The sequence below is a fragment of the Watersipora subatra genome, chromosome 3, assembly GCF_963576615.1.
Source record: "Watersipora subatra chromosome 3, tzWatSuba1.1, whole genome shotgun sequence".
In the NCBI taxonomy this organism is placed as follows: domain Eukaryota; kingdom Metazoa; phylum Bryozoa; class Gymnolaemata; order Cheilostomatida; family Watersiporidae; genus Watersipora; species Watersipora subatra.
This window is the reverse complement of record NC_088710.1, coordinates 31,621,032-31,640,906: the sequence shown is the minus strand read 5'-3', so window position 1 is coordinate 31,640,906 and position 19,875 is coordinate 31,621,032. Positions and strand designations below refer to the sequence as shown.

Below are 19,875 nucleotides of genomic sequence, written 5' to 3'. Positions count from 1 at the left end.
AGAATAGTGACATTTAAAATCACTGTCATCACCTTTTTCAAGTTGGTAACCAAAACAACCTCTTTCTTCAAATTCGTTATTTTAATACGAATATACATTCTGGTGGCTCTGGGTTGCCTTGAAAACCTGAAACTTGCTCAGCTTGAACTTCTGCTATCAAAAGCATGGCTCAACCAGCGACCTTCACAAACTTATTTGTGATGTTTGGGAGCGTTGCTGATTACTCCATGAAGAATGACAGGCGTCTTAGGGCCTAGGTTTTAGGGCTACACTTCTTTAACTGAAAATAGACCAAGATTGTCTTTAATAATCACTGTCAGTCACAGACTTGGAAACTGATTTGCTGTCAGTGTGTCGTGGCATTTCATTGCTGTTTACTTAAATTACCTGGCAGTCTATAAAAAGTGTAAATGCTGGGCCAGATGCTTCAAACCGAAACTAATGAAGTTTCGTTTGATCGTGTTGATTTATGGACAAATAATAAGTTAGTAAAGGTGCGGCCACACAGAACGAATTTTTCGTTGGTTCTGACCGAAATCACGAAACGAACGAAACACACAGAATTATTCTGTGCTGCTAGAATCGTGCTAGCGAGCACGATTCTAGCAGCGTTTGCAATTAGTATAGTCCAAGACACATATAATGACACACAATAAATATATGTGCAATTCAACATAGTACACACGATGCAACTGCTTAGATTGCGCTATTGTTGGTATTTATCGTTTATACATTATGGCTACAAATCCTTTCTTTTTTTAATAATAACCATTCCTGTTTAGCAGCAAAATTTTTGTGGTAAAAAGTGTTGCTATCCTTAGCGCAATCAAGTTAGTTGCATCGTATTCACAATGGTGAATTGCCGTAATATTTTTTTTACGCGTCGGGTTATGTGCTTCGGACTACATAAACTTTACAAGTTGCTAGAATCGTGCTCGCTAACCAATAATAGCGCAACCTAAGCATACGACAGCATATCGGCATCTTTGTGCCTCCGACATTCGCAGCACACCGACCGGCAAATTTGAATTTCAAGAGACATTTTTGTTGATGTCGTATGGCAAGAAAATGTCGTAACTAGAGGACGAAAAAACATTGTGTTCTACCTCGAAAGGTAAAAAAACTGTAAAACAGGGACGCCATAACCCGCTGTTGCACTGTATAATATCATCAAAAGGAGGCTCGCTGTTGATGCATCACCTAAGAACACCTCAGTACTTACCCTCAAGGCTCTTTCATGCAGTTTGGAGTAAGTGATACCAAAGACGGGAGTTATCGGCACATCGCTGAATACCGTCACCTGCTTCTTCATGGCTCTGGCTCTTGACTCATCGTAACTGATGGCCGATATCTGTGAGAAACAGAGTCGTTCAAGAGTCAGTGTACAGTCATCAGATACAGTGGGTTACTAAACACTCTCAGAGTCATTTACTGGACCAGAAGCGCTGCATTCTAAACTGACGGCAATAAGGTGCACTCTATGGTCTTTTAATACCTCTCCAAGTACTGGGGTAGCTTTACTAACTGCAAATGTACAAATTGATTTTGTTTCAAGTTCAAGGACTCAAAAAAGATCTATGAAACAATGATGAACAAACAGTGCCGACACATTTGTCAAACTAAACATAAGCAGTAAAGAAGTTAGTAAAAGTTTGTTAGAAAACTTACAAATTGGCTTTTCTCCCAAAATAAATGAATTTATGTATATCCTCGTGATCACATCAAATTTTTTAAACTAATGTAAATTATTCCAGCGTATGATTTAGTGGAATGTGATTACGTCTGCTTACCCGAGACACATCAGCATCACTTGCAGTTTGAGGGCTGATTAACCTACAAGGAAAAATACATTAAATATGGATTCAGCCAGCAAGTATTCTGAAAGCATGAACGTGAGGCAGATCTGCAGTGATAAAGAAAAGTCTTGCATATCATGTCATACACAGCATACATTTCCTAACGCTTGTTACACATTACAGACATACCGAGCTTACGAGAAATTTGAGATACGAGCAAAATTCCGAGCAAATTTCTGCCTTGAGATACGAGAATACGAGACGGTTCTTGATGCGGCTGCCATGAGACTGACCATGCAAAAGGCTGCTTTACGAGAACAGCTTTCTCATCAGATCAGTTTGTTGAATCAAACAGGATTTAAAAAGACAAGCTAAAAGTGAAAGCGAGTCTAAATGCGAGGCAAAAAAGCACGAAGCCAGAAAAAGATAATAAAAAAATGAAAAAAAGGAAGAATTGGCATTACAATTAGTGTAAGCCTAAAGATATTTCAAGTGTGTATTTAGTAAGCTAAAATGATTTAAGCTAAATTTAAAGTTTTTGCTGTTACGCAGCTTCACAAGCATAACGTACCGAATTTGTTGCTGTGAAGTCTCCCGCATTGCCGCTATCATCTGTCTCGAATGTAATAACTCCATACAGTACTACACATAATAATATTACATTTCATTCTAGATCATAACCACTAGATAGCTATTGATTATTTTGTGGGCGTAGACCGTAAATTAGAACAATTTAAAAATACATGTTTCTATTGTAGTATCCAGTTTTAGGAGATTTTTCAGCGGTTAGGAACAGATCGATTGGTATTTAGTTAATTTATAAAGGAAACTTTCATTTGAGACACAAGGGAAGTGATTTACAATCTCGGTCATCAGTGCTAGAGCGCATTAAGTTTGCATGTCGAGGTATGACTGTATAAATATTCATTCTAAAGGTTTGCATTTCAAGCTAATACTTCCCGATATTTGTCAAGGGTTATGTCACACTGCATTTAGACAAGTGAAGACAAGTGTCTACAAGATGTGTTTCGCAGGTAGCAATTATTGTAAAACCTCTATTTGAGTGAATTGGCGCTGTTATTTTTAAACCCTTTCCTTATTGTGGCATTTTATTGTAGAGGGCGATGTTTTATTTTTCGACTAGCTCGTCAGAATTTTAGAAAGATTTATTTAACCCTTTTCCGGGTAAAGCGATTCTAATGTCGCCTATATTTTCACTCTCCTTTGGGTGGAGAGACATTGATGCCATTGGCCTCGGCATGTTTACTAAAGCATTTTTCATATAATTATGTGAAAGATCAGACTGAGTTAAACAAGGAACTGCTTTAAGCAAAACATCTGACGAATACAGTTATTAAGTATTCCAATGGTGCTGCTTTCGAAGTTTTAAGAAAAAACCATAAAACTTTGGAGTTAGAAAACGGCCTTCGATACGCCATAGCAATGGCTACAATTAGTGTTCCTGAAGAGTTGTCTCATCATTCATCAAAATGCTTTAAAGTCTTCAGGTCATATTGTAAACCACATTATGGATTAATCGTAAAACGATGGATCGGCTTTAAACCATAGCGACTTCGAATCAGAGTGCAATTCTGGTGACTGTGACGATCGATCTTCTTAGCTACACCGTCACTAAAACCACGGCAACACTACAGCAACAACAGTATTAGTACCATTTCGTAAACACTTTTCTACTGATCACTTTCTATTATGGGTTTGTTAAGATCAAATAAAGAATGTCAAAGTGGTGGTTTAATAGAGGGGACGTTCAATCAAAAGGTGGAGCTGTTTTTTCAACCCTTCTCCTTTATAGGTGGCGTTCTATTAGATGTCGCGTTCCAATAGAAGTGGCGTTCAAATAGAGAGTTAACGGTAACTGGAATTGTTGCTTCCAAGAAGGGGTAAGATACCGTTGTTATATTGACTACTCAGGTCGAGTTTGATCAAGGTTTACCATATAAAAACAGGTTTTTCTAGAATGTTCCTGGAGCACTTCAGCCATCTGATGCGTGTGCCACAGCAAGTGAACTACTAGTTGGCCACTCACTTAGAAATAGAAGTGGTGCATATAGTTACTTTTTACCTTATAAGGAATGTTTGTTAGCAATCACATGCCAGTATTGGTCCCTGATTATGAGTAAAAGATTAGATTTCCAGTTAACAAAAATAATTATGATGCTATTGATAGTACAGTAGTTAAGGATTTTGTTATTTAATAGTGGTTCAACCATGTAAGATCGTTCCAATTTCTGGTATGACTAGGACTCTGATAGTCAGCATAACCTCGGCATTCCTTGTAACAATAATCAGTATTTATTGTCTACAGATGCCACTGCAGATCATGGTAATGCCTATACTTAACTTTAAAAATTCTGTGATACATAATGAATTACGTTTTTACTGTTTTTCAGCAGCGTAACAATTGTATACTGGTGGATAGGGTGTTATATTTAAATATAAAATAACATAAAATAATTAAAAGACTATATTAGTCATTTCTCAGGCAGTAATTTTATTTCCCTTTTCACCTGAATCTTCCATCTTACGCATTCGAACTTTAACATTAAAACTTCATTACACTAGTATATGGACCATTTAAGACCCGGGAGCCCAGTGTTTTAAGAATTATCTACGCGTGCCACTATTTGCTATTTCTAACGCTATATATTTGTCATGCCTCAATGAGCCGAAGCAGCCAGTAAGCCAACATACATTCGCACACATCTCACAGGCGGTTAGAAAAGTAACAAACAAATGATCTGAGCTGTAGATATTAACGAGCACCAGTATGTTACTATGTTTCTATGAAATGGATGATGTGGTTTTGGAGTTGTGCACACGTTGAGTTACCGTGCGATAAGTGCTTTGATGACACTTTGTTGCGGATTAATACGGGCGCTTTGTTAAAAAAGATAAGTATTTCTACACCAGAGGTCATGGCAGCGCCTTTGCAACAGCTCAAATCAAAAAGGAACAACTGAAGTGAGGAAAAGGTTCAAAATGGAACAGCTTGTGAGATATTCTTTTGTTCGTCGTCCGCAAGCGCCATTTTCATCTTTCGCAAGCATAAAACATTTGGTAACAAAACTCGCTTGACTTGCAGATTTTTTTCGTTTCTTTTTGTTTGCGTAATAACCGTGTAATGGGTGTCTAGCACAGATGTGCGTATGTGTGTCTAGCACAGGTGCATGTATGGGTGTCTAGCACCGGTGTGCATATGGGTGTCTAGCACAGGTGCATGTATGGGTGTCTAGCACAGGTGTGTGTATGGGTGTCTAGCACAGGTGCGTGTATGGGTGTCTAGCACAGGTGCATGTATGGGTGTCTAGCACAGGTGTGTATGGGTGTCTAGCACAGGTGCGTGTATGGGTGTCTAGCACAGGTGCGTGTATGGGTGTCTAGCACAGGTGCGTGTATGGGTGTCTAGCACAGGTGCATGTATGGGTGTCTAGCACAGGTGCGTGTATGGGTGTCTAGCACAGGTGCGTGTATGGGTGTCTAGCACAGGTGCGTGTATGGGTGTCTAGCACAGGTGCGTGTATGGGTGTCTAGCACAGGTGCATGTATGGGTGTCTAGCACAGGTGTGTGTATGGGTGTCTAGCACAGGTGCGTGTATGGGTGTCTAGCACAGGTGCGTGTATGGGTGTCTAGCACAGGTGTGTGTATGTGTGTCTAGCACAGGTGCATGTATGGGTGTCTAGCACAGGTGCGTGTATGGGTGTCTAGCACAGGTGCATGTATGGGTGTCTAGCACAGGTGTGTGTATGTGTGTCTAGCACGGGTGTGTGTATGGGTGTCTAGCACAGGTGCATGTATGGGTGTCTAGCACAGGTGTGTGTATGTGTGTCTAGCACAGGTGTGTATGGGTGTCTAGCACAGGTGGATGTATGGGTGTCTAGCGCAGGTGCATGTATGGGTGTCTAGCACAGGTGTGTGTATGGGCGTCTAGCGCAGGTGCATGTATGGGTGTCTAGCGCAGGTGCATGTATGGGTGTCTAGCACAGATGTGTGTATGTGTGTCTAGCACAGGTGCGTGTACACATGTCTAGTACAGATGCGTGTATGTGTACACTCATCTGTGCTAAAGTAATCAGGCTATTCAAAGAGTATTCTATCCATTATTCTCTCTATGCAATACGAAAGAGAGTAGCGCAGGGTGTAAACTGTTCTTTTCAAAATCCAATACATTTTCTTGGCAAGACAAATCCATGATATCGCGTAGCAGCATCTCATAATTACACAAAAGAAACAAACAATAAGCTCCATTATTTATTGTAAATATCAAACTCACTGCTTTTCATAAACTCTCTGGCTATCCGCTGCATTCAAAGAAGAATCCCCTGCCTCGAAGTCTAAACCTGAGAAACTTTCCACTTGTCGGTATGGTGAACTCCCTTGAGAGTATGGTGAACCCACTTGTCGGTATGGTGAACTCCCTTGAGAGTATGGTGAACCCATTTGTCGGCATGGTGAACTCCCTTGAGAGTATGGTGAACTCACTTGAGGGTATGGCGAACTCTCTACTTGAGGGTATGGTGAACTCTCTATTTGAGGGTATGGTGAACTGCAATAGATGAATAGAGCTTAGGCAAGTGAAACCAATGAATCTGCAAAATAATAGAGGACAGCATTATGCTAGAAATATACAGAAGTGAATGAAACAGAGTAGGAGTATGCAAACAGACAGAGTAAAATATTAAAGTGGATCCATGAGGACACAAGAGAATGTAAAGATAATTCTAGAAGACAAGAAATTATCAAGAGCGATAGTGACAAGGTGGTATCAAGGGCGATAGTGACAAGGTGGTATCAAGGGCGATAGTGACAAGGTGGTATCAAGGGCGATAGTGACAAGGTGGTATCAAGGGCGATAGTGACAAGATGGTATCAAGGGTGATAGTAACAAGGTGGTATCAAGGGTGATAGTGACAAGGTGGTATCAAGGGTGATAGTGACAAGGTGGTATCAAGGGTGATAGTGACAAGATGGTATCAAGGGCGATAGTGACAAGGTGGTATCAAGGGTGACAGTGACAAGATGGTATCAAGGGCGATAGTGACAAGATGGTATCAAGGGCGATAGTGACAAGGTGGTATCAAGGGCGATAGTGACAAGGTGCCCTTTACTGACATGAGATACATGATATATCAGTCTCTTAGTCTGCTCTAGGCATAATGCTCATGTCCCTCATGTCATGGTCTTCTCCGATTGTTTAGATTAGATATTTCAAGCGTTGTCTTGAGAGGATATTGATGTGGCTTTATGTCCCTCCCTAAGGTTTCCTGTCAGGGTTGTCTCCCTTAGAACAAAAGCACTCTGATACCAGATGCTTTGTCTGACTTCCCATAGAAGGACCTCAAATCACTGACGTGCTGATTGGTAGACCGGAGCGCTAACCGCTACACCGCTAGACAATTTCAAAAGAAATGCTGACATAGAACTCTAATGTTTTACGAAAATAGTAATTCATGGGATTCACCTTTAAAGATGAACTTACACAAAAAATGTTTGTTGATTTTATCAGAAAGTATCAGTACTTTTTTATCATATGCGATTGTTTTTGGTGTTTGAGCAGATCCGATTGCCAGGATGTTTCAAGTTTAAAATCAAATATGCTAATTACCAAAACTAAACTGAAAAGGCGAAAATGCTATTATGACATCCAGAATTGCAAAGAGACCGACAGAATAGAGATGCGTAACACTGCGATTTCGATGCAATAGTTGATATCAACCATCGCAACAATAACAACTAATGATGTCATTTTGCATGTATTTTTCTTCCGAGCGATTTAATCACTATGTTTCCATGATGCGCAGTATTTCGATGCAGTCCCCTCCGAAGTCGAGGGGACTGAAAATTTACATGCTGCACAGTGGTTTTCAGCAAATTAGCCAGAGAAGAGAAATTGTATAAATCAAATCGCCGGATGGAGCCATGGAATCGATCATGGATACCGAACGTCAGAAACAGTCTTTTTATACTTTTGTCGTCATTATACTTTTATTTACAATACACATTCACAAGGTTTAACAAACCTTAACACAATTTTTACAAAGTAATATATATTTTATTAAGTATTTTTTAAGTAATATATTATTTAAATGTTACTTTAGGACTTGTCACCTATTTTTCGAAAAGTGTTGATATCCATAACAAAGTCCAGGAAAGTAATCACCTCATCATCCTCGTCGGTGCAGACCGTAATTAAATTTAAGTGAAAGAAGATCGGAACAATAGCACAAACAAGATAGGCGGGATAGCTTTTGTACTAGTTTATGGCCCTCGATGAAGCTGCCTCCACAACAAGAGAGCTATGCGCAGACACTGCGCAATTGCCATTTCCTTGCTGCAAATGTACACTGGCTTCGCACTGATCAGTGCGCAGTGATTTCAGTGCGAAGATGCCGTTTCCATGATGCGGAGAGAGCGCAACTCCGAAGTACTACGCATCATGGAAACATAGTAAATGGCAATCAAGTTTAGTTGACTTTAATCTTGAAACATCCTGACAGTCAGATGACTTCAAACACTAAAAACAATCGCAAATGCTAGGAAAATACTGATACTCTCTGAGAAAATCTACTAAAGCTTTGTTTAGGTTCATCTTTAAAAATTGACAAGGCTAACACACTCTTAGAACTGTCTTCACGTTCTTCGAGCTGTCTTCACTTGCTATGGCATGTCACTAATAATTTAGCAACAAGAAGTGTGATCCGCTTACATAAACCAGTAGCGCCTACTACAAAGGAACATAGCGACACATTTATATTGGCAAACTCACCTGTTGTAAACTGTATGAAAGTCACTCGAAGCTGGCTCCGTTCGATCTAGAAAGAACATATGTAAAGTAATAATACTGTATCCCCAGCACACAACGGTTAATAATATTCCAAACTCTCAGTTTCCCTCGTTTATTGTCTATGCCTTAACCTATGCTGCTATTTCCTTTACATTGACTCTGTCCATTACAACTCCTTACTACACACACTAATAACATGTAATATGTACTATGACATCACCTCTACTGTCCGTTGTTACACTTCCTACAACTACATCTCAAAACTATTATTACTCCTGCCTGTGAGTATACTGTATGCCAATCACTTACTTAACAACAAGCTCGGTGAAGATCTCTGTGCAGCTGCATGGCTGCTGTTGGGTGACTTTATTAACAGGGCAGTGTCGCCATGGCTTGCGCTTGATTTCATATTGCTCAGCTTGGGCCTTCGGGCCCGCTGATACGAGTTAGATGAATCAGAACCTAGATCAACAGAGAACTCCGAAGTACCTCAACTGGTGTATGATATGAGACAAGTAACCTCGGTCTAACTCAACTGGTATATTATGAGACAAGTAACATCTGTCTAACTCAACTAGTATATGATATGAAACAAGTAACATCTGTCTAACTCAACTGGTATATGATATGAGACAAGTAACGTCTGTCTAACTCGACTGGTATATGATATGAGACAAGTAACATCTGTCCAACTCAACTAGTATATGATATGAAACAAGTAACATCTGTCTAACTCAACTGGTATATACTATGAGACAAGTAACATCTGTCTAACTCAACTGGTATATGATATGAGACAAGTAACATCTGTCTAACTCAACTGGTATGTAATATGAGACAAGTAACATCCATCTAACTCAACTAGTATATGATATGAAACAAGTAACATCTGTCTAACTCAACTGGTATATGATATGAGACAAGTAACGTCTGTCTAACTCGACTGGTATATGATATGAGACAAGTAACATCTGTCCAACTGAACTAGTATATGATATGAAACAAGTAACATCTGTCTAACTCAACTGGTATATACTATGAGACAAGTAACATCTGTCTAACTCAACTGGTATATGATATGAGACAAGTAACATCTGTCTAACTCAACTGGTATATAATATGAGACAAGTAACATCTGTCTAACTCAACTAGTATATGATATGAAACAAGTAACATCTGTCTAACTCAACTGGTATATGATATGAGACAAGTAACATCTGTCCAACTGAACTAGTATATGATATGAAACAAGTAACATCTGTCTAACTCAACTGGTATGTGATATGAGACAAGTAACATCTGTCTAACTCGACTGGTATATAATATGAGACAAGTAACATCTGTCCAACTGAACTAGTATATGATATGAAAAAAGTAACATCAGTCTAACTCAACTGGTATATGATATGAGATAAGTAACATCTGTTTAACTCAACTGGTATATGATATGAGACAAGTAACATCTGTCCAACTGAACTAGTATATGATATGAAACAAGTAACATCTGTCTAACTCAACTGGTATATGCTATGAGACAAGTAACATCTGTCTAACTCAACTGGTATATGATATGAGACAAGTAACCTCTGTCTAACTCATCTGGTATGTGATATGAGACAAGTAACGTCTGTCTAACTCAACTGGTATATAATATAAGTAATGTCTGTCTATTTCAGCTGCTATATCATGAAACAATACTACCTCTATTTGATAACGGGCAGAGAATGTAGATCCTTTTCACCCTAGTTTTGTTAATCAGAGATCACGCAAACCATTGAACAGAGGGGCAAAAACAATCAAGATTAAATCGGAAATCTCAGACGTATTTGGCTCTTCTTTTCAACCGATATGTAAAACATGTGAACAATCTAAAAACAACTGGCCAAGCTGATAGCGATATAGTTAGCATAACATCTAACATCTCTATTCACATAGTAGGAGGGTAAATCAGTGTTAAATATGCTGTACAGACCAGAACCTAATTTTCCAGCAAACAAAGGGATTTAAAATATTCCTCGATAAACACACTTTTTAGCCAGACAGCTGCAAAGAGGGCAACAAAAAGAAACTTTGAACAGGAAGAGCCAAGAGACCTGGTTTATATCGAGGAATCATCATATCAATCAGCCTGAACAACTTAAAAATTACAAAGAGAGGAAACTTTCAAGAGTGAATTTTCTTACCTGAAGGTGAGGAAGATCTGGTTTCAGACAATGCATTACTTGAACGTCGACGATGTGTAGATACCATTGGGACTTCATTTCCACTTTCATATGAGTCACTGCAGTCTTGAAATTTCAATGCAGAAATGGTCTCAGCTGAAAGACGATAACTCTCTTATGATACTAGTATATATCAGTCTCTTATGATACTAGTATATATCAGTCTCTTATGATACTAGTGTATATCAGTCTCTTATGATGCTAGTGTATATCAGTCTCTTATGATGCTAGTGTATATCAGTCTCTTATGATACTAGTGTATATCAGTCTCTTATGATACTAGTGTATATCAGTCTCTTATGATACTAGTGTATATCAATCTCTTATGATACTTGTATATATCAGTCTCTTATAATACTAGTGTATATCAGTCTCTTATGATGCTAGTGTATATCAGTCTCTTATGATACTGGTGTATACCAGTCTCTTACATGATACTAGTGTATATCAGTCTCTTATGATACTTGTATATATCAGTCTCTTATAATGCTAGTATATATCAGTCTCTTATGATACTAGTGTATATCAGTCTCTTATGATACTAGTGTATATCAATCTCTTATGATACTAGTGTATATCAGTCTCTTATGATACTAGTGTATATCAGTCTCTTATGATACTGGTGTATACCAGTCTCTTATGATACTAGTGTATATCAGTCTCTTATGATACTTGTATATATCAGTCTCTTATAATACTAGTATATATCAGTCTCTTATGATACTAGTGTATATCAGTCTCTTATGATACTAGTGTATATCAGTCTCTTATGATACTAGTATATATCAGTATCTTATGCTACTGGTGTATATCAGTCTCTTATGATACTAGTGTATATCAGTATCTTATGATACTAGTGTATATCAGTCTCTTATGATACTAGTGTATACCAGTCTCTTATGATACTAGTGTGTATCAGCCTCTTATGATGCTAGTGTATATCAATCTCTTATGATACTAGTGTATATCAGTCTCTTATGATACTAGTGTATATCAATCTCTTATGATACTAGTGTATATCAGTCTCTTATGATACTAGTGTATATCAGTCTCTTATGATACTAGTGTATATCAGTCTCTTATGATACTAGTGTATATCAGTCTCTTATGATACTAGTGTATACCAGTCTCTTATGATACTAGTGTATATCAGTCTCTTATGATACTTGTATATATCAGTCTCTTATGATACTAGTGTATATCAGTCTCTTATGATACTAGTGTATACCAGTCTCTTATGATACTAGTGTATATCAGTCTCTTATGATACTAGTGTATATCAGTCTCTTATGATACTAGTGTATATCAGTATCTTATGATACTAGTGTATATCAGTCTCTTATGATACTAGTGTATATCAGTATCTTATGATACTAGTGTATATCAGTCTCTTATGATACTAGTGTATACCAGTCTCTTATGATACTAGTGTATATCAGTCTCTTATGATACTTGTATATATCAGTCTCTTATGATACTAGTGTATACCAGTCTCTTATGATACTAGTGTGTATCAGCCTCTTATGATGCTAGTGTATATCAATCTCTTATGATACTAGTGTATATCAGTCTCTTATGATACTAGTGTATATCAGTCTCTTATGATACTAGTGTATATCAGTATCTTATGATACTAGTGTATATCAGTCTCTTATGATACTAGTGTATACCAGTCTCTTATGATACTAGTGTATATCAGTCTCTTATGATACTTGTATATATCAGTCTCTTATGATACTAGTGTATATCAGTCTCTTATGATACTGGTGTATACCAGTCTCTTATGATACTAGTGTATATCAGTCTCTTATGATGCTAGTGTATATCAGTCTCTTATGATACTAGTGTATATCAGTCTCTTATGCTACTACTGTATATCAGTCTCTTATGATACTAGTGTATATCAGTCTCTTATAATCCTAGTGTATATCAGTATCTTATGATCCTAGTGTATATCAGTATCTTATGATACTAGTGTATATCAATCTCTTATGATACTGGTGTATACCAGTCTCTTATGATACTAGTGTATACCAGTCTCTTACATGATACTAGTGTATATCAGTCTCTTATGATACTAGTGTATATCAGTATCTTATGATACTAGTGTATATCAGTCTCTTATGATACTGGTGTATACCAGTCTCTTATGATACTAGTGTATATCAGTCTCTTATGATACTTGTATATATCAGTCTCTTATAATACTAGTATATATCAGTCTCTTATGATACTAGTGTATATCAGTCGCTTATGATATTGGTGTACATCAGTCTCTTTTGATCCTAGTGTACATCAGTCTCTTATGATACTAATGTATATAAGTCACCTATCTTTTCTATTTGGTCCAACTATAGTAATTAGGTAGCGAATACGAAGAAAAAATAGCAATACCTTCCCTTTTGCAACCGGTTACTTTTTCCTCTACAATTTTCCACTACAATTCTCCTCTACAGTAACGAGGCTATAATTTCAAAGGATCTAGATTCATTATATCGCTTAAATATCGTCAATAAACCTTGTCGGTGCAGCAATTCAGTAAATTAAGGATGTCAATTAAATCAGTAAATTAAATATTGATGTCGATGCATGTAGCTACTAGAATCTACTACTAGTAGATGCGCGTGACTAACTAGTAATAGAGTAAAATTCCTAACAAGAATCTTCGAAATCACAGACTAACCGTTTTACGAGCGATAACATTTAATATGACCTATATAAAAATCTCGTGCTGATGATTGGCTAATGAAGAGATCTTATATTTATCGCTCGTGGACTCTTTTCACATGTATCACTCGTTACGTCACGAATGAAGCATCCGCTCGAATCTGAGCTTTTTAAAAGACGGCCTTCTTTAAACGCTTATATCTCTGGACAGGGTTAGTCTATAAAGAGAAAAATGACATCAAATTGGAGCTGATGCTTTAGCCTTTTATTGGTCCTAATTTCATTAAATCAACCTTTTTGACGCAAACCACATCTTTAAGATAAGTCAGCAGAACTTGCTCACTGAATGAAAGCAAGCTAATCGAGAGTGGCAATGCAAATGATGGTGATTGCAGCCTGAATTCTGCAGCTAATAGTACCTGCAGAATGGGACTTTGGGAGACGCATCATCCCTGGAGGAGAGAATGAATCACGTCTTGGGCTAGTAGATGTCTCCTCAATTGAGTCCAGCAGCGCCTGTCCTCTGCCTTTCACGGTAAACTTGCCTGTCCCAACGCTGCAATACACTCTATGCAGTCAACAATGTTAAACATGGTTATATAGGTAGATGGCTGCATGACACTCTGCCAGCATATTACATATTAGTACTTAGTTGTCATATGTTCTTCTGTGCAAGTAAACCTATTTATTAAGCATTTAAAAACATAATTGATACTTTGTGAAGCCATGTGCACAATGATGAAAGTTTGTAAACTAAGCATTGCATGACCACACATAGTGGGCAAGTAAAAAAATGTGAAATGTGAGGAAAAGAGAAGAGAATGGCACAGAAAAAGGAACTTCGACAAACCTCTGCAGTCATTAACGAATATGTCAACATGAGGTAGGTAACGACAAGCATCAGGTATGAGTGTATAACTCCTTATGGGCATTAGTGATCAACAAAATGCTTTTGGTCACAAGTAAGTATTGAGTGAACAAAAGTATTCTAAAAGCTGGTAATCTAATTGTATTGGTGTGAAGTCGAGAAAGTAAGGATGGTGGGAGATAGAAAGGGTTGGATGGGAAGGAGAAGCATAATCAGTTACAATGCAGACACATATCGATGGACCGCTACAGGGTAATGCATGTGATGGAGGACGTAACTAGTCACTATAGCTACCTTATCATACTCGCCGAGTGTATCATTATTCTTCATGAATCCACAAACTACTAAATGAATAGACTTCACAAGTTCATTACTTGCCTCGCTTACAAGAAAGTCAATGAACATCCACAAAATTAATAGATATACTTACAAAATCAATAGACTTATTCACAAGATCAATAGACTTATTCACATCATCAATAGACTTATTCACATCATCAATAGACTTACGCACATCATCGATAGACTTATTCACAACATCAATAGACTTACTCACATCATCAATAGACTTATTCACATCATCGATAGAATTATTCACATCATCAATAGACTTATTTACCAGGAGGTCAACAAACTCATTCAAAAGAAATTCAATAGATTTAATCACAAGGTAATCAATACACATTCAACCTTGTTGGACCCCTTCGCAAACAGATCAATACCAAAAAGGTCAAACAAGGAATACATAAGTTACCTAAATGATAGAACAGACACAAGGAGTCCAACCGACATTACTTATTACCGCTGCTTTTTAAAAACCATCAACTTTCGCGAGCCAAAATGTTACCAAACAATGCAGCATTTCCTGAATCATAACTAGTAGATGATAGTTATAAGGCATCTCATAAGCATACTTTGCACATGTCTGCATATATATGAACCCTGAAAACAATTGCTCAATTGTTCACAGATTAGAAGAAGAAGGCTATAATCTCCATGACCTGAATGTCTCAGACACAAGTCTAGCTTCAGAAGACAAACAAGTGCATATCATTGCAGAGCGAATTGCGATACGCCGTAAGTTAAAAATATGTTAAAGGTTGACTTGCAATAAAATTCATGTTACAGTTATTTGGTATCAAAAGATTCACCATGTCTTACTATGTTGTGTTGTAGGTGCCAAATACGTGGAAATGTGATTAAAAGTCCATAAAAGCTCAAAAATGAAAAGCCGCCGTAGATTGGAATCTTTTTATTTATCTGACGTATTCATTACAGTTTGGTTATCGTCTTGTCACGTGATGTTCTCACGTGAATTGAAAGGCCAATAAAAAGCTCACTATAAAACATATCGTAGCACTAGTTTATGACAAACACTTCGTGTTTTACCGAAGTCCCCGTATTAAATATAGATGCTTGCTACTTTACAGTTTTGTTTCGGCATTATTCAATCGTCAAGTCGTAATCTGATCACGTGACCCAATACTTCGCAAATAATTTTTGCAGCACTTTTCGATTATCACAGGTAAGCGACAGGATCGTCATGATTATCAGACAATGATATGTACTCCTTCGAGCTACGGTTAAAACGTGTAACAATTTTTTACGGTAAGTTATAAGATATCAGTGCTAAAAGTGACCGCATTACAATGACGATAAAACAGTCGCGTAAGAACAATAGACATGGTTTTATTGAATGCGTGAAGTATATTTGTGAAAATATTTTGACGAATGAGGTTGCATGAAAGTGTAAACAGAAACCATCCTGTAACAACTACGTCCCATTTAAGCCGATTTGGAAAGCGAATCCAAACAACAGCTATCTCGTGTGGCTGCGATTAACTGTTCGTCTTTTAGCTTTTAAGAGCTTGTAATCACATTCCCATATATTTTGCACCTACAACACCACAGAGTAAGACATGGTGAATCTTATGATACTAAATAACTGTAATGTGAAATTTGTTGCAAGTCAACCTTTAAGTATGTGTATAAATGTATTATAAAGTATATGAAAAGAGAAAGCAACACTATAAATAATTTTTGTGCATCAGCCATCCACAAGAAACTACAATTCAATATACAATTACAAGTGCAAAGTACAACGCAATGTAGTAAACTTGCTTCGCAATTCAGTATCAAAAAGCTGTAATGATAACCTTCACAATGAACATTTCGTTGGTATTTCTGTCATAACTGATCTGTGATCAAAGTTGCCAGATGTTGAACTTACCAGATGGAAGCTGATGTAATAGCTTACTGCAACCAACTAGCACACAGAAAGACTGAAACAATCTTCACTGAGCATACAAGAGATCGCTACCTATTTGTTAAAATAACTGCATACAAATACGTGTACTGGACACGCAGTCAAAAGTGGACAAGCACGTACTACCTAGCCGATACAGCATCTTTCTTTAGCGAAATAAAAATGTTGAGTTTGAAGTAGCAACTTTGCTACACCGACCATAAAATAAGCTATACAAGCTAATATAACACCTTATGTAATACACTGAGCATATGACATATCTGTCAAAGCACCACTTGACCAGAGCCATGACATTTGTGACAAAAACATTCAGAAACAAGAAAAACTTGGGAAATTATTTGGTTTTGTGAATCAGTGTTATTGCATGATAGAACAAATTATACATGCTAACAACATAACCTTTATCCTCTAGTCTAAAGGTGTAGAGGAGTTAAGAGGTAGGGAAGCATTCTGATTTCATCCGATTCAAACAGTGTACCCTCACAGCAGTTGCGGGAGAATTACAGCAGTTTTTGCTTTAATTGGGGTACACAAGGGCAAACGATAACCAAGTCAGATAATGCACATTGACAGGAATAACCATGTTTGTGGTCAATGAATTACGAAAAGGAATGGTTTGATATCTTTATAAATATTTCACTAGTAAACAACTGAACACTTGCCTGATAAAAATGGATTCCGTATAAGATAAAAGTGTTTTATTTGACCCTTTCAGGGGTTATCCATATTCCAGTCACATATACCGGTAGTTAAAAACATCGTATAGGGGATAACTCCATGTTTATAAATACCACTAAAACTGAGCCAGCGCATATTGTATAGCTCGTTCCATAATAGTTAATGTTTTTAATAATTACCATGAGAACCACTCTAGGATACTCACAGATAATGGAAAACCACCACAAGTAAAAGCTTGATCATTATTTATTGAATAATTTATGACTTCTCCATAATCCTACAAGTTGCTGCATGGCCTCACCAAGAAACTGCAATGAGCTTTAAAAAATTTACTTGAAATATGGTGATTTTCCATAAAACACTCGGCTTGACAACATGATATTAACAAACAGATTGTTTCACCCGAACATGACCCGACAGGTGATTTAATTAATATATAATGGCAATGTAATAAATTATACTAACAACAAGTATATAAGGTGCATTATAACATATAATAGCTTAGATTTCTTGTTAAATCGAGTATCACCCCATATAATACTGACAGAGTTTGACCAACTACCTTACTAGGCTAATCAATGCTAGCTCAATAAAGTATCATAAAATCTTAATATCGATGAAATTTAAAATAAAATATTAATGCTTTTTAAAAAATGCATCTAATGACTACAGTTGATAAAGGTTGTTGCAGAAGATGAGATAAAACGAGACCGTCGAGAATCGGGTGCGATGAAGGAGTACACATCATGGATATCCAAAAAGCTAAATGACGAAGATGCCCACACAAGATTTGATGAAATTCTAGATGATATATTTGAAAATCGAGTTGTCGAGTGGTCAAGGATATTCAAGGTGAGCAACAAATTTCCGATTGAACAAAAATTGATCCGCCTCAGGGAAGAGTGAGTGAACTCCTCGGTAATTTAAAAATTAACAGTGAGTTGTCAACTCAAATTCTGCAGATGAGCGAGGGGCTACCCGTAGGCTATCAGTCCTAGTAATCATGTTTGTTTTCCACAAACAGGTTTTATCGAAATGATAAAAATGTCTCTAAGAACTATTAAATTAAAAATGGCAAAACTAAATTATGTTAAACAGATTTCAATTTCACAATTACTAAATATAAATATTCTCCATTATCTATCAGCAGGACATAACTTCATAAATCGATTGAAGGGCCATGAGTTAGAATGTGACATTGATTTACTGATTTGAAAGAAGAGATGGTTAGTACAGAAGGAAACGCCGCAGTTCAAAAATCTTTATTAACTAGTAAAGAATAGATGCAGACGTCATGAGGAAGAGATAAAACACTGTTCACGCATTTTGCAAAAAGATGTTACAAAACAAATAAGTTTATTTTATTTTGGTTCATTTGAATCAGAAATAATTTTTTAATGAAACAAAATAAAAATGTTTGTTATATGTAGACGGAAACGCAATAGCGCATGTCATTAAAAGAAAACACAAATTAGAGTCTTTAGTTGTTTATTAGTAAAATTATTCACTAAAGAAATGCATTTCTCTCTTGTCTAAGGACTTCGTTTCATAGTATAATAATCAAAAGGAAAACCGACAGTACTACAAACATAACTATGGCTACACTATTGCGTCGACTTTGTCAAAAAAATATTGCTAAAAATTTAAATCTTTCGCGTATTGCTGCCTATCAATTGAGTAACAACATTTTGTCATGGCACAAACTTGAAATTTAAAAAAAGTTTAATAGCATCCGACTTTTTCTGTTTTTATCAAGCATGTTTGAATATTACAAGAACAACACATGCAAAATCTACAATGTTCAATGTTGTAGACACCTGAAAACAGCCAATTTGTGCTATTTATTTATAACCAACTTAGTCTATCGGTTCATATGGAAACCCATTACCTAAGTTTATTTGGTTGTCTGAAAGTTCTATGGGTCAGTTATAAGAACGTTCTATGGGTCAGTGATAAGAAAGTTCTATGGGTCAGTTATAAGAAAGTTCTATGGGTCAGTTATAAGAAAGTTCTATGGGTCAGTGATAAGAAATCAATTATACAATATGAAATGTTTCCTTCGCTAGCTTCAACAGCTTGTTATCATGTAACCAACTTTTTATTACGATTCTATAGAGGCATCAACCTTGGACAGCTCAACTAAAAACTGCAGGTAGTAAAACGATGTGCAGGAAATAAAAAGGCAATCAATTTCTATTACAGGCTTTGGTTTTTACAAGCAAGGTGGCTGTAAAAGCTGCAAAAAGAAAGAGGTCTGAGAGGGTGCAAAAATACAAAGAGTGGTGCGCAAGCTACTTCCACACCTACGTTAATCATTTCATAAGCCATGAGGGAGGCTGGCTTCCCAATACCTTATCCCACATCAAAAAGACAAAGTCAAGAACTGGGAGTGACACATCAGCTGTTTAAATCTAACAAAAAAACAGAAAGATACGCCATACTCGAAACTCCACTTTAAAAATTGTAACTAAAATAATAAAGTGCAAGCAAACTTTCAGTGAAAATGCCTTTTAATTCCAAATTATAAATTAGGGAATAGATAGGGATGAGAGTTGTAAGAGGAGCATGAAAAATG

At 36.9% G+C, this 19,875-nt stretch overlaps 1 protein-coding gene across 1 annotated transcript in view; it reads right to left on the bottom strand.

Moving 5' to 3' along the window:
- The window catches only part of LOC137390504 (putative ATP-dependent RNA helicase TDRD12), a 53,837-nt gene extending 38,796 nt beyond the window's left edge, over positions 1–15,041 (bottom strand). Inside the window, exons 1-7 of the mRNA XM_068076833.1 lie at positions 14,867–15,041; positions 13,908–14,033; positions 8,909–9,061; positions 8,582–8,627; positions 6,089–6,361; positions 1,791–1,833; positions 1,223–1,351 (exon numbers count right to left, since the gene is read on the bottom strand). Coding sequence (XP_067932934.1) covers positions 1,223–1,351; positions 1,791–1,833; positions 6,089–6,361; positions 8,582–8,627; positions 8,909–9,061; positions 13,908–14,033; positions 14,867–15,041 — 945 coding nt within the window. The remainder of the gene's footprint in view (positions 1–1,222; positions 1,352–1,790; positions 1,834–6,088; positions 6,362–8,581; positions 8,628–8,908; positions 9,062–13,907; positions 14,034–14,866) is intronic.
- Positions 15,042–19,875: the final 4,834 nt, after the last annotated feature.